The following is a 15,649-nucleotide window of genomic DNA, read 5'->3' as shown; positions in this document are numbered from 1 at the left end:
ATTTTAACTGAAAAAATATAGCCCGATTTTTACTTTGCGAATTCTGGAAAAAATAAAGCCGGCAAACAAAGGGCCCCATGTATAGGCTCCGTGCACTGCTGTGGTGGCGCCAGCATGGATGGATGGATGGATGGATGGATAGGAGCGCCCCCTTTGAAACGGGGTGGTGGCAATTGCCACCATGCTCAGCTTTTCTTTATTTATTATTTTTTTGTTTACTGTGTTGGCAATTCTCATTAAGATTCTCCATCAACTTTGCCTACGGTTTCCTACTATTCTAACCTTATGCCACATCTCTGCTTTTCAGCCACCAATCCTCCAATCGCTTTTTGCTGACTTCCACTGCAGATTTATTTACATGACCATTGTTATCTTTAAACCCTAGGGCCTCAGAAAGAGTGACTGTGCCTGCATCGACATCCGGATGGATACCATCACATTTGATTATGAGGTGTTCAATTATTTCCACAGATCTACCACACACTGCACATGTGTCATCTTCTTCGTTAAATTTCTTTTTGTAGCTGCGCGTTCTAAGACACCCTGATCTAGCTTCAAAAAGTAGGGCACTGCCTCTTGAGTTATCATAGAAAAATTCTTTCCTGATTTGCCTTTTCCAGAATCGATATAGTTCTACACTATGTTTCTTTTCCATTGAATTCATCCAATTTTTAACTTCCGCGTTTTTGACCTGTCGTTTAATGCTCTTTCTTTCTCCGTCCTCATGACCGGCATACTTACTGGTTAGTTTTCTAGTTCTTTTCCGCCACTGTGAGTCAACGTTCTTTCTGTATAAATATTTAAATACCTTAGCTGCCCATCTGTTATCGTCCAATTTCCTCAGGCGTTCTTCATATAGTATTTTACTCTTAGCTTCCCGTGCCTCGAACGATGCCCAGCCCATATCCCCTTGTACTGCCTCATTTGTGGTTTTGCCGTGGGAACCTAGTGCTAATCTTCCAACAGCTCTCTGATTTACGTCTAATCTCGACTGAACTTCTGCCCTTAAGCACAGAACCGCATTGCCGAAAGTAAGTCCCGGCACCATTATTCCTTTCCAAATACCTCTTAGTACTTCATATTTGTTGTACCCCCATAATGCCCTATGTTTCATTATCCCGGCGTCTCTTCGTCCTTTTGCCCTAAGAGCCTGTTCATGCTTTTCCGTGTATATCTGCCCTTCGTTTAGCCATATCCCGAGGTATTTGTATTCGGCCACTTTGGGTATTTCGTGGCCTTGTATTGTAAGCCCCTGATCAGTTGTATCGTTAAAAATCATCACACCTGATTTAGTTGCGCTAAAACTGAATCCTAGAGCGTCTCCTTCGTCTCCACAGCAATTAACCAAAGTTTGTAAATCTTCCTGGCTATCTGCTAACAGTACAATATCGTCCGCATACATTAAACCCGGGAGTCGCCGCTCAACTACATTTCCGCCTAATCTGTACGACAGATTATAACCCAGATTACATTCTTCTAGCCTTCTTTCCATATTTATCACGTAAAGCATGAACAGCAGCGGTGATAGAGGACAACCTTGCCTTAATCCTTTGTGCACCCCTACAGTTGTGGTACTTTTTTTCCCTTCCCATGTAATTTCAACTTCATTATCTCGGTAGATTTCCTGTAGAAAATCAATTACCTCATCACCAATACCTAAATCTTTCAATATGCTCCACAGGAGTTCCCTGTTCACGTTATCGTATGCACCGCTTATGTCTAGAAAGGCTATAAACAGAGGTCTATTTTCCGCCTTAGCTATTTCTATGCATTGGGTGAGCGCGAACAGGCTATCATCTAACCACCTACCCCTTCTGAACCCATTCTGAAGTTCTCCGAGTATCCTATTCCCTTCTACCCATGACTGCATTTTTAATTTCACCGCCTGCATTGCCAGCCTGTACATAACAGACGTTATCGTAATCGGACGGAAGGATTTTATGTTCATCTTATCTCCTTTCCCTTTATAAATCAAATTCATTTTACTCTGTCTCCAGCTGTGCGGAATTTGCTGATTTGTTATGACTGCCTCCAATGCTTTTATCAGCGCGTCCTTGCTTCTTGGGCCAAGTTCATTAATTAGCTTAATTGGAATTTCGTCTATCCCGGCGGATGTGGTTTTAGGAATATTCGCTTCCGCCTTTTCCCAGTTAAGACTAGTCAGTTCTAAGCTGTTCTCTTTTGTGCTGTCCTGTGTTACCGCCTCACTTGGGGAGATTACCCCATTGGCGTCGCTAAAAGACGCAGCTATAAATGACGTAATGTAGTCCACAGCATCCTCTCCCTCCAAACATTTTCCCTCAGCATCTATAATCTGTTCCTGCTTTCTTTGATTTGTTTTTCCCAACCAGCTTATATGGTTCCAGAATTTTCTTGGCCCCCCTTTATTTGCCTGGCGAACTTCAGCCAGCCATTTATCAGAGGACTGCTTTATTTTAGCCTGGACTAGGACCTGAACTTGCTGTTTCTTTTGTCGATAAGATTCCCATTTTTTTCCTATTTCCTCTACAGATAACTGCGCCCTCTTTGCTTCTCTGTGTTCCCTTGAAGCCACCCGTCGTTGTTCGATGGCCTCCTTAATTTCCATATTCCACCAGCTTCGTGGCTTCCTCTTTCCTCTCCAGCGGTTAACTCCTTTCACTTGTTTTATTTTTGTAGTGATGAGCAGTTCCAACTGATTATAATCCCAATTTTCCATGTGGCGTTTCTCAATTACTTCTTCTATATCGGCTGATATTAGCGCTATTTGTTCATCATTTAATTTTGCGTTGTCTTTTGGACTTCGTTGCATTTCTCTTTTGACTAGGGCTCCCAACTGTAGACTAATACGTTTATGATCACTTCCTAGGCTGTCCTTCCCCTCTTCGTCTATTTCCATTATTGCGAGCTTGCTATAGATGCCCTGCGACATTAGACAGTAGTCAATGGTTGTTTGCCTGTTACGGGATTCCCACGTGATTTGTCCCTCACATTTAGTTTCTCTATTGACAATAACTAAGTTGTGCCGCTCACACAAGTCTAGCATTAACTTCCCGTTACAATCTGTGTATCCATCCAGATCCTCGATGTGGCCGTTCATGTCTCCAAGAAAAATAATATCGACACCGTCTCCAATCTGCTTTATATCGTCATTGAGGCACTTAACTAGATCCTTGTTTTCTTGCCTGCATTTGTCCCCGGTCCCTAAATAAACTACCCCTAGCCATGTCCTTTTGCCAGCAATTGTACCTGATACCCAGACATGTTCTTTGCAAGTTGATTTTATTCTTTGCCAATTTGTTCCTTGATGTATCAGCATACCTACTCCTCCTCCCTTCTTCTCCGTTGTTGTTCTGTTGCACCCTTCCCAGACATAGCCATCGATGAAAGGTGGATCTTCTAGATCCCTCAGATGTGTCTCGCATAGAGCGTACACACCTACTGCTTCGTCCTTTAACTGCTGTTCTATTTCTAGCCATTTCGCTCTCTTTCTACCCCCTTGCATGTTTATGTAACTGATCCTGGCATTAAATTTCTTTTTCGTAGTTTTCTTTCTGGGCCTCCTAGTGGCCATTTTGTTGGGATCAGCCGCCATTGTTACATTTACATCGCTTCTACCTACACCTACGCCCTGAGCCACCGTGGACCCCCTAAAAAAGCTACCGCTCGGCCTCCCAGGCGCCTGCCTATCTCTTCTCCTACCCTTCCACTGAAATGGATGCCATCTCGTCCAAAGTCTCTGCCCGAACCTGCCCTGTGCACTTCCTTGTTTATTTCTACCACCTCAAAGCCTTTCTCGAGGCCTAACTGCCTTATCTCGCGATTAAGATTCACAACGTCTTTAGCAACCTCTGCATTCCTTCCTTGTACCTCCGGCACTGTACACACCACGATCTGCGCTTGCTGTGCTATCGCCCTTATACCGTCAACTCCCTCAGCTAATGTTTTCCCTACTTGTGCGGCGTTACCATTCAGGACATCATCGTTACCATTCAGCAGCGACCACATTACGAGCGCCGCCTTGTGGCACTCGCCGCGTTAACTGGACGTCCAGTGCATTCGCGTCAGCCCGGCTGCATAGCAAACGCGCACTGACAGCGTTGCTAGGGTCACGAGCGAGTCAACGCCTGCTTTTCTGCGGATTTCAACTCATTGAAACCCTTGACGCCACCGCTGCGTCACCGCTGCTACATTTAGTTTCAGTTGCTTTCAGGTTGGGCTGATTATTGATTCCGAGCAGCCATGATTGCGTTGCAGTCCCGACGGAACTGCAACATCCGGCAGCGCAGTTAAACTTATTGAGATTAGGTGCCCCTACATTTTGAGAAACAAGTGTCTGATTGACCAAGATGATGAAATCAGCTATGCACTTTGCATCTAATATGTGAACGATCAGTTATAATTGCGCAAAACACATTCTTGCTACACACAGATGATAATGCTCTACGTCCTGAGGATTGTCATTGGTTTGCTTTATGTGGATTCCCCTCAGAGAAGCATAGCTCTAAGCATACAAAAAAAAAAAAACGATGCGCTTCTTGCTGAGTATGTTCCAAAGTTAGATGACTTTCATTTTAGGTATTTTCTGAAGCCACCAATTAAACGAATTCCCGGCTTCTCAACCAACTGTGCCTGCGCGTAACATTTTGGTTGTATTTTCTATTTATTGATAAATATTGTAAACCACATAAATGGTTTGGGATGTTTTGAAATGCAATAAATAAATATGCAAAAATTAAGCCACTTTTTGTTTTCCTTTTTATTGATTCATAGAAGAGTTTTAGATGTCGCGAATGCAACATTTAAATAAACATAATTTTAAACCACTGTAGGCAATTGAGTATGCAAATACATACCTAAAAGCTTAGGTGAAACAATGTGAAATAAGCATTCTCCGAAGCACGACGTGGCATCGCAGCACACACGTGCGCAAATAAAAAAAAAACGAAACCGACGCGCTGAACCACAGATAAGCATAACAAACGAAGGCTGAAACTTCAGATGTTAGCTCCAATAACACCACCATAAACAATTCCCTGTGACCCACTTAGTGCATTCCTTTCCTTTACACAAAGATTGGTTTATGGTTTGGTTTATGGGGTTTTAACGTCCCAAAGCGACTAAGGCTATGAGAGACGCCGTAGTGGAGGGCTCCGGAAATTTCGACCACCTGGGGTTCTTTAACGTGCACTGACATCGCACAGTACACGGGCCTCTAGAATTTCTCCTCCAAAGAAATTCAACCGCCGCTGCCGGGATCGAACCCGCGTCTTTCGGGACAGCAGCCGAGCACCATAGCCACTGAGCCACCGTGGCGGCCCTTTACACAAGGAGACAAAGCAATTCCTGATTCCTACCAGTGGTAGCACATTCAACACACCCCGTACAATGTAAAGCCCTTCCCAGTTAACACTCATGAATTTAGTTCCACAATGAACTCTTTTCCGGTAAACCCTCTGTAAATGAGAAAGTATGCATGACCTCCAAGGGAAGCGATAAAATTATATCTCCGGTACCTTGCCTGCAGTGTTTTTATAGCTGTTTTGAGATTGGTAAACACGGCAGTAGGTCGAGCCACCCGCAATTAGCGAAGTTTGTTTCCGCCTTCGGAGGAAACACCTGACCGCTCACCTCGCCGACTGCAAACTGAACGAGAGAGCGGCGTCCACCTTTCGCTACCCCCTCCCCGTTAACCAGATCGCGCCACTACCGCTCGCCAAACTGCATCGCGTATGGCTCGGCGCGCTTCGCTATTCTTGCATCATACCCACTTGCATGCGCGAGCGGAGGTGCGCGCGGGCGCCTCTCACGAGTGGTCCCTCACCTCTGCCCTGCCACGACGGCAAGGCACCTGTCCCGTGGTCCCTTCAAAAGTTGAGGGACACCGACCAATAATTTATTATCAACCCGACGTTTCTTCGAGACCAACTCCGTCTCTTCTTCAGGGTTGACAGCAGCAACAGGGAGCAGTCTTCGCTTTCCCTTTGTCAACGCGTGGCGAAATGCATTAACATGCTCGGAGGGGAGCGTTCTGGAGTCCTATTCACCGTCGCCTTTGTGAGCCGGATGTGCCATGACACGGCGTGGCGCCTCTTGAACGGATTACGCTCCACGGCCGAGACGCTCTCCTCTTCGAAGGCGATTCTGTGGCCGGCGCACTCGCAGTGCTCGGCGAGGCGATTGCCTTCCGAATTCATTGACCGGACGTCATTCTTGTGTTGCGAGGTTTTTTTTTTTTTTTGTCTCGAGGCCGGGCACTTCGAGCAAGGCACTTTGTAAATGACACCCTGTTGTTTTTCTCTGGGGACGCGGTCCTTGGGTCGTGGTAGAAAGCGGCTTCTAATCCCCCTCTTCTTCTCAAGAGGGACGAGAAAGGGACGCAAGGTCAGAAGAGGCGACCTTCCCTCGTTGGCTAAGGAATCTGGCTTCACTTCGGGGTCGTGATGTCGCTTAGGACCAGTGCATTATTGTGTGATCCACCGTTTATTTAATGCCCCTCAGTGGGTCTTTAAGGTAATAAAAAGGAAATGAAATGAAAAGTGACATCACGAAAGCGTTTGCTGCTTTTATTATTTCATTCCTGACAGCGTGGGGAGGTTATTTAAGTCCTGTACCGCGCACCTTCAGAGCTCTCTCCTTTTTGACTGTCGCGCTGGCTGACCGTGATTTTTAGCTTTGATAGCTGGCGAAAGGCGCGCCAGTCTCCGCAGTTTGGAGCGCTCGATTAGTTGGGCGGCCCGCTTGCCGTGTTCACCAGTTTCCTACTGCTACTGCTGCATACTATTGTAAACAACTGTCTCTAAAGCCATCACTGCATCAAAGTCATCGAGTGTCCAGCGTCCTTGTTGAAGCAGCGTGCCGAATTACCGAACATCCACGCCTTTACTGCTGTATAACTTTCGATTGTAGGCGTATGGCTGCGCTTGGGTGGATGCTAATAAGTAATTACTAGGGCCCGGAAATTTAGGCGCTAAAGAACCCCGAAATAGACAGGCATCTAAGCTCTAAAAAATATTGAAATAGGCGCTATAAAGCAAAAATAGGCGCTTTGAATAATACTCTTTATTCATAAGTGCAAGATTTGTAAGTCAAGCACGGAGCGTACGCAGTCGTCAACTGAAGCAACAAAGCGCATTCTCAGGTTTTTTGAACTTGAAGCGCCTTCGGTTTTCGCTAAGCATAGCTTTGTACTTTAAAAGGCTTCTTTGACATCGCATGAACTTAGTGGCGCGAACCTACAACATGAGAGTTGATAAAGGCTTAGGCCTTCAGGTGATGTGGCCGTATCGTCTCCGCGTAGAAAGTCTCTGATTTGGGAAATTGTTCCTAGGCATCTATTTTTTCCTACCAATTGTTGCATCTTCGTAGAAGCAGTAGCGCCCTTTCTTTCCAGTCGCCGAAGTGCTGCTGGTACTTCTGCCACTACCTTCAACGATTCATCTATTGAGAGTAGTAGTAGTAGTAGTGGTTTATTTAAAAAAATAAAAAGTGAAGCAAAAGAGTGTTGCCGGCCGCGGCAATTGCTATCTAATATCTTAAGCACCCGAGCTGCAGCCGGCGGAAACGAAAGGGAAAGGGAGAGGATAGTGAGGAGAAGTATAGAGGGGAGCGACAGCAAGAAAGGACAGGGGAGAGCTTTGTACACTATTTACAAAATACAAAAGTAATCAAGTTCGCGCCGCTCGCGCGCTAATGTCCAAGCATTGTCCGAAAATAAGTGCGCGCGAGCGGCCACTGCGCACAATCACTTACACAAGAAGTAAACTGTATGTACATAGCCGCGCGCACGTAGCGTCCTGTCTCGGACTAATCGCGCGCGCGGCTGCCTTTTCCAACTTTGTCATCCTTTCCGTAAATGTTGAGAAGTTTGCACTAATGTATGTCAGGCCTCTTTCCAAACTCGCCTCTTGCTACACTTCGAGATAAACCCTTCGTTACGCTGCGTTCAAGTTAAATTTCGAGAAAAACGTTCGGCGATACCCGCGCTTTTTGTGCGTGCATCGGCGCGCGCCTTTCACTATACATAAACAGATGTCTCAAAATTGAAAAACGGCACCGATGACCGAAGTGCCGGATTTAGGCATTTATAGGCGAAAAGTGCGGTTAAATAGGTAGTATTTCCTAAAAAAACGACAAAGAGGCAGGCAAGTGCAAAAACCCCTCGTTTAGGCATTTATAGGCATGTTTAGGCAAATGCCTAAATTTCCGGGCCCTAGTAATTACTGTCGTACTTACAGGTATATTCGGAATAACTACATCAGCGAAAAACAGAATATTGTTGTTTTTGAGTCAATATGCAAGCTGAGAGAATATGTCCACGAAGTTCTACTGCGGCTGTAAATCTCCGGAGTATTAATTTGATTAAAACACAGTCATGAAAAAACAAAACAAAAACGGCTTATGCTTATAAGCCACTATGACCAAGTCGAGCAAAACAGTTACTTTCAATAGCCATAACTACCTCCAAAAACTCACCCATTTGGGCTTTTAGGGGACGACAAAGGTGACGTAGTTTGTGCGATTTGATCCCCAGTGCGGCGGTGCACCGCCTGGTCATACAACGGGCATAAGCTTTCCCCTGGCCTGGTGCTCGGCTTCTGTGCGGTGAAATGCTTGAAAAATTGGTCTTTGACCCTAACCTTGAGTAGCGTGGCTAAGCTGCCCTTGTGCCGTAAAAACCACCTCCATCATCATCAGCATCGTCAAAGATGACGTAAGAAATCGCATTAGAGCGTGGGAAATACAAATTGCTACATTGAATGGGGTTTTATCGGGTAATCTAGTTACAGCTCCTTCTCTCGAGCGGTGGGAGACCGTGCTGGCTAGCTCTGACCCCAGAACGCAAGTTTTGGCGGTGGAGTGGGCTGACAAAGTCGGCTATGTACTCTTGACCACTTAACGCGGCCTCTTACCAAGCTCTTTCCGGCGAATAAAATGTTTTACAAACCAATTATCGGCAAAGGAATTCATCTAAACACGCATGAGATGCAATGGGTGCAGGGTAGAGACCACGACGCATAGTTTATGTAAATGAATGGGTGATTTATAAGGTCTTCTTTAGTGGCCCTCAGAATACACCGGTAGTGCCGATCATATGTACATATGGGAAAGCGTGATTAGTGTTCATTGTACCCGCCGCTATGGCTCAGTGGATAAACGGCGTTCGGCTGCTGAACACGAGGTGCATAACTCGATCATTACGAATGTCCGAGTCACGTGACCGAGACCAGTACAAAAATATGAGGAGTGGTCTCACCTCTGATATCTTCGCCTCGTACGGAACGTTCTGAAACCTTGGGATGTTATCGTTGACGTCCAGTACAATGACGCTGACTGGAACCTTGACCTGATGAAGAGATAGCAAGCATAAGATATCCTGGAACATATTTCTTGCAAACAATAACTTTCAAATACTTACGATGTTATTTTGGTCAAGTCCTCCAACATAGTCTTCAAGGGTTACAGAAAATTTTAGTGTGTCTGTTACCTGGAATGAAATGCATCGGCGGCATTTTACACGGTGTATTTAAGGTTACTATTTCAAAATGCTGCGCCCATTCTATGAAAGTGCAGAATGTGTATTTGCAAATGACGGTCGCATTGCGAGACATTAGTAAAATAATTTCTCATCGTCCTTATGGGCCTTCTAGCACGCTAACTGTGAGGCTTTTAAGAAAGAAAAATAGCGTTTGAGGTTGTTTTTTTTTTCACTTCATATTCGCGCATTTGCTCTAGTTATTTTACTTACATGCAGATGATAAACATACTTTAATATACGTGCCTTGGTAACGCACACAGCTTCCAGCCTTTCCTGATTGCTCACCCAGAAATTCTGGTTGTTTATGAACGAGTGTTTTCGCATATCGGAAGATTACATCTTAACAATCAATATATCCGCAGATCCCTCCTCGGGACTCTTGTAGTTTGCTGCTATTTATTGCCAAAAACGCACCCCACTGGTTTTCTATGGCAGTCTTAACTACTGGGTGCGAGAGCAGGGTAAACATTAGAAGCTAGGTTTTGCCACGCGTCGGAAAATTAGACCATTCCCATCAGTGTGTTCAGAACAGGATCTTACCGTATTCCATGGTTAATTGCCTCACAAGCAAAAGTGATGTTCAAGAAAGCTGGACTTCGCGTGGCACCCTTGAAAACCATTTGCTCCGAAGACAATATTTCCTTGTTCTTGATTACTAACGCACACATTCTACATCGTAGTGCCTGCTGTATTCTCATCGCGAAAAATACATTCGAGGACTTGCGCAACATACCTCCCGATCAATGTTGTTTATCACAGTGACGTCGCCGGTGCTCCGATCTACAGCGAGGAGGTCCGTTCCTTCGAGTCCGTAGTAAACTGGCGAATTTTCAGGATCCGATCCTTCGAGACGAAATACAGATGTACCTACAGAGAAATTTCCAGTGATCAAGCCCCGTAGTTTGTCCCAGTTTTCCTCTTTCAATATTCTGACAGATATTCGATGTCGCTAGCTTGACAAATGCTGAGTTCACCGTTTCTTGAGACATGCTCGGCCACAGAGCGTTTGCCACTTACCGACGGGAGTGTTTTCAGGTATCACAGCAAGATCAATGGTTTTGGTAAACTTTGGCGGCAAATTGGCACTGGTTACTGTAAAAAAACAAAAATATCAGGCGAATACGGATCACGCGGTGCCCTTCTTCTTAGCGGAAGAAAATATAATACTAAAAAGAGCATTGGTGCCTTATCATGTGAATTGAACGGCAGCTGAATTTTTTTTATATTAAAATGACAGCCACACAGGATGGTTCACACGGGAGAAGAAAGGCATACGTACGATGTACAGCCGCAGAGAGGAGCAATAGAGCGAGCGCCATCTTTTTCTCTGTCCTGAAATCAGTCGGTGGAAGTTTATTAGGACACGATTTCAGGAACTAAAACAGGTGGCAAGACACTTCCGAGCACTTTGGAGCAGCTGCTTTTAATAATCGCCTGTCGGAGGTCTTGCCTTCTGACAATTATAAGCATAATTATAAGACAGTTGGGTCAAGCAAACTGAAAACCTTGCGACTCACAATCGACCTAGCAAAATCATGCGCTCCGCCGTCGCTAGTATTTCGGACTAGAGAGAGCACGATACATGGGAAATGTACACCGCGTCTTCATTTACACCACGCTCCCAGCAGGCGGGGCTTTCAGGTATCATCGTACGATTTTCATCAAGCACATCCCTTCAACGTGGTCTTCAGAATACGCAGCAGTTGCGCGAAATGGAGCGAATGAGTGCCCCGCGTTGGGAATTCGCGCCGTACCGATTTCCAAGATAACAGCGGTGCTTACAATTTTTGGCGCTTAATTTTTGAATGAGGACGCATGACTCGAACAACGAACCGATTGTGCTCTCTTCTTTCGTTGATTTTTCTCCACAATTTCGGCGTTAAAGGGCAACGCTCACGGGCTGTATATAAATAGAGCCCGTTCTGCAGGTAATGTTCAGAGTTCTTTAAATAACAGGGCCGAGCATGAAAAAAACCTTGGTAGAAAAGCAAGGCCTAATTTAATTTGTTGCGCATGAACTCTACATCGCGAGGTGTCCATACGAGCTCGAGGCTGGCCCCATGTAGCGGATGAACGTGCATGACAAGCGTCGTGATTTGATATACGCGAGTTGCATACGGACGTCACAAAATTTGTGTTGACAAAGTCCGCTGGATTTATTGAAAATGCCCTTTAATATACTGCGCAGGACAAAATCCAGAAAAAAAAAGGACAGAAAATTATCTTGATAGCAGATCAAGGCACTCTCTAGTGGCTTTTTCCTGAAAAGGGACCTGCAGTCTGTGTCATACAAACTTCCCACTGAGTTTTGTTGAGATCGAAGAGAGTGTGTCAAGTTTTCATACTTGGCAATCTAGGCTTATCTCAGACGGCTGCTTATAAGTTATCGCGGAGAGCCAAGCGTTGGCTTTAAACGCGCGTCTCTAGTTGCAGGCTTTACAGTTTATTACGGTTTTATACGTTATCGAGATTGTTGCAAGAATGAAAACCTTCGACAGAATCACGCCATTGAATGATGCCAGGCAAAACTGAAGACATAAACGCCTGCTTCGAAACTTGGATTGAGAATGCCAAAATCTCGCTTTCGGGTTCTCTGTGAAAACGAATGACCTTCCGCCGCAGCCCGGCTATGACGAACGATCGCATGTAAACAATTAAAATTTGAAAGCTAGCAGTAAACAAGTTAAAGTTCGTCGGATAATTCACGGAAAAGGCACTCTCAAATGAAGAACGCAGCCTATTTTGACGATCGCCCAGCCATGGATGTGTGCGCACTCGAAAGTTTCGTTTATGCGTCCATGGAAGCGAGCGCTTGATTCAGCAAGATGTGCGGTTCATTTTAGCAATTACTGCACGATAACTGCAGCCACACGACCGTGACAGCCAGACAGCCACTTGGTTGCGAAGCTTGCTCGTGACGCATCTCCGTTGGTCAACACCGAGTCTCTCTCTACGACCAAGGTTAGAGAAAAGAAAGAAAAAAAAGAAGACACCTCCAACGCTTTTTTGTGGTCGTGAGAAAGTTCCCCTCAGGACCTCGCTCCTGGCGACTCTCGAAATAATTGGGAAATTTTCGCGTGTTTCCGCTGCGGCCCGTAAATGCGCCGTGCGGCCTTTCTCTGCGCGTCCACGGGCCGCGCACAAAGCGGCGCTAAAGGGCCGTCCCCCTCGCTCTCCCTTATGCAAACACCGGAATACAGCGGCAGGCGTCGCCGATTCCGTGTCACGAAGCTCGCCTCGGGGCCGCCATAAGGACCGGGGAGAAATGTGCCGGCGCTCATAACTTCTTCGTCGGAGGCTTAACTTGAGTCATTGTGGTTGGCCGTGATTCAGATTTTTGCTTGCGGTTTTCGGCCATTTACAAAGAAAAGCGAAATACTGTTGAATCGAAACTTTCACCGAGGTTGTAGTGCCTGAACGCTCTGCAGCTCATGTGAGGGCTGCACTGCGAAGGAACAGTCGTAGAGAAAAGCCGGCATCTAACTGCAAAAAGGTGCGATACCTTTCTGTGAGTCCATTGATAAGTATGCTAGCTATGATAGCATACTATGCAAGCAAGAAGTGTTAGAGGATATTTTTTTTCCACAGAACAGGACGTATGTTAAAGCCCCCCCTGTTTTCTCGGCCTTTGACTGCACTTTATTCGAGCTGAAGTGCAGCATAGCCAAGTGAACGTGGGACATCACACAGTTCTTCTGGTTTCTCTGTTTTCGTAGTGTTGTTTTGCTGCAGCTGTAACTGAAGCCTTCCGACATAGATGTAGTTTCACCTTCAGCGCAGCTCGGTGCGAAAAGGAATGCAGCGGAGTTGGCAGAGAAAATGCGCCAGCCTTAGGCCACCTCCGCCTACGTCGTCTTCGGCTCGACCGCTCTTTTCACCAGCGGGCTGATCGTATACCGGACGCGGTGACCATCAAGCCTGTTTTGCACGATGACGAACGCTGCTATTTATATTCCTCGCCCTTGAGAAGACGCGAACTTGAAGTTTTTCTTTCTTTCCCAATAAAAGTTGCAAGGTTGAAATGGAAAGTTACAAAAAAAAAAACCATAAGGCCAGGAAAGCTAGGAGGCATACTCAATGAAATAAGGAAAACTTGCAGGAAAATTGGGATTCGCTTGAAGCGCGGGGTCGAGAAGCGTTGCTCTCTCGTTAAACCTCTTCGAGAAATTCCAGTGCTGACTTCGTGCTCAACTGTTTGTATACGTTGCACGCATCATAAACGGAGAGGGAGAAAAGGAGATTGAAAACTATGATGTAAAATGAGCGGCCACGGCGCTTGAATAATACTAAACTGTCCAGGCCACAGTGCTAGAAGTGTAGTTAAGGGTGAGTCGAAGAGAATTCTAGATAGCGCTCAAGCTCCCCAGTTCTGGTACACTCACGCCCTCAGTGACTACCTTTTTTTGTCGTTGAGGGTTTCAGATATGACATCCAGCTCAATATCGTCGTTAGCTATCCGCATAGCGAACCTTACATTACAACGCGCGCCGACCTATCGGAGCCTTGCTTAACGACGGGATAACGGTTTCGACCTTCCACCGGGCACTATACTTAACCGTCGCTGCGCTCCTGCGTCTGAACTCGCGGTCATGCGTGGCGGCTGTGCGTGCTACCCTTGCGATGCGGGTCTGCTCCGATCAAGCGTGCCAAGAGGTCGCCCCCGACACGGGCGCGTCTCGGCTTGCTGCTGCCTGACCGCTTGACGCACGGCTGCTCTCCATTCCGCGGCAGACGGAGCAATGCCTCGGCAATCCGGCGGACAGCAACCCCCTGCGACTGACGCGTGTCCGCCCCCTGCGTGCACTCGGTCGGCAGCCTTTCACGTGCATTTGCCGCGGTGCCGTGTCGTCAACAGGCACCGACGCTGTTACGTGATAATGAAAAGGCCGCTGTAGGCCTGAATTACAAACCCAGTATGCCAGCCAAAGTGGATGCCTGGCACCGAAGCTAAATTCTATAAAGCATGAGGGTGAAAAGAAAATGAAAACGGAACCGGGGCCAAATGAAATTCCGACGGCAGGAGTAAACGAAGGCCCGATATGATGGGCTTCGCGCTAAGAGCCTGATTCTAAACGGACATGATTTTGAAGGGCCATTTATTGCGCGCGCTAAGTTTTCGTTTGAAGAGCTTATAACCTAAACGTATTAGCAAGGGTACTCAGGATTGCTGGAGGTCAACAGCAGTCTACCATACCTTTGCTCTTACAGTCAAGGTGCATTGTTCTCTTAAGCTCAACTCTGGAGAAGTTTTGCGTGATGAATTCGAAGACAATGTACGCATCAGCCCTCAGACATGCTATCTAATATGCTCGCTAGCGACTTCAGTGAGGCTGAAAAGACGTGCGATTGGTAAGAGTCACCCAGCATCGTCTGCTTTTTTTTTTTTTTATCTGGGGCTTGTCACTTCGAACCCTGGGTCCAAGCTCCTGAGACGGAAGAATAGAGGTGTCCAACAGACCGCGTGCCCTGAACGCGTGCGTTCGCAGCACAAAGCAGACAGCATACTTGCCGGTGCGCTGCAGGTCCGACCGCTTTCGCAGCCAGAACTTCCGCGTTTCCGGAGCGTTATTCCCACCAGCGGCGGCGAAGTCGCAGGGGCCGTCACTTGCAGGAGCGGTAGCAGTGGCCGCACCGGGAGCGCTCGTCGAGCGCAGCCATGCCGCTGTCGGTGCCTTGCCTCGTTGTCGACCCGGGCCCAGCGCTGCCCGGTCTCATCCACGCACCCGAGTCTTTGGAAAACTTCGAGAAAAGCTTGGCGGAAAAAAACGACGGCAAGTCGCTTGCGCACTTTCTTGCTGAGAGATTTCTCAGGCCAACGGCTGCGCCCTCCTTCGGCCGGTATGGTGGCTGCGCGTCAGAGCCAAAAGCACGCCTTCCCTTCCCTCTCCTTCCTCCCAAACCTGTTTCTTCAGGTAAGCCGCGGCGGCGGCGGCGAAGGAATTCGTGCGCCTCCTTCCCCCCAGCTGTCCCGATGAGAACGGGGGAAGCCGTACGGCGCGCGATCGCGCGGCCTCCAGGACCGCTCCCTGGTCATTGCAGAGCGCCTTGGATAGCACGCGGCTCGCTGTCCCATTGACCCCCTGTTCGATGACCACGACGATGGTAAATAAAAACAAGAACGCCTTGCGGCAC

General features: G+C 47.0%; 1 protein-coding gene across 1 annotated transcript in view; it reads right to left on the bottom strand.

Annotated features, from left to right (window-relative positions):
• Positions 1-15,350, bottom strand: part of Cad87A (cadherin 87A) — a 49,385-nt gene extending 34,035 nt beyond the window's left edge. Inside the window, exons 1-6 of the mRNA XM_089582231.1 lie at positions 15,027-15,350; positions 10,797-10,849; positions 10,535-10,609; positions 10,251-10,384; positions 9,398-9,466; positions 9,236-9,325 (exon numbers count right to left, since the gene is read on the bottom strand). Coding sequence (XP_089438357.1) covers positions 9,236-9,325; positions 9,398-9,466; positions 10,251-10,384; positions 10,535-10,609; positions 10,797-10,836 — 408 coding nt within the window. The 5' untranslated portion in view covers positions 10,837-10,849; positions 15,027-15,350. The remainder of the gene's footprint in view (positions 1-9,235; positions 9,326-9,397; positions 9,467-10,250; positions 10,385-10,534; positions 10,610-10,796; positions 10,850-15,026) is intronic.
• Between the last annotated feature and the right edge of the window lie 299 nt (positions 15,351-15,649).

The sequence above is a fragment of the Amblyomma mixtum genome, chromosome 3 (assembly GCF_055824585.1).
Source record: "Amblyomma mixtum isolate Tamu chromosome 3, ASM5582458v1, whole genome shotgun sequence".
NCBI lineage: Eukaryota > Metazoa > Arthropoda > Arachnida > Ixodida > Ixodidae > Amblyomma > Amblyomma mixtum.
This window is presented reverse-complemented; position numbering and strand designations above follow the sequence as displayed.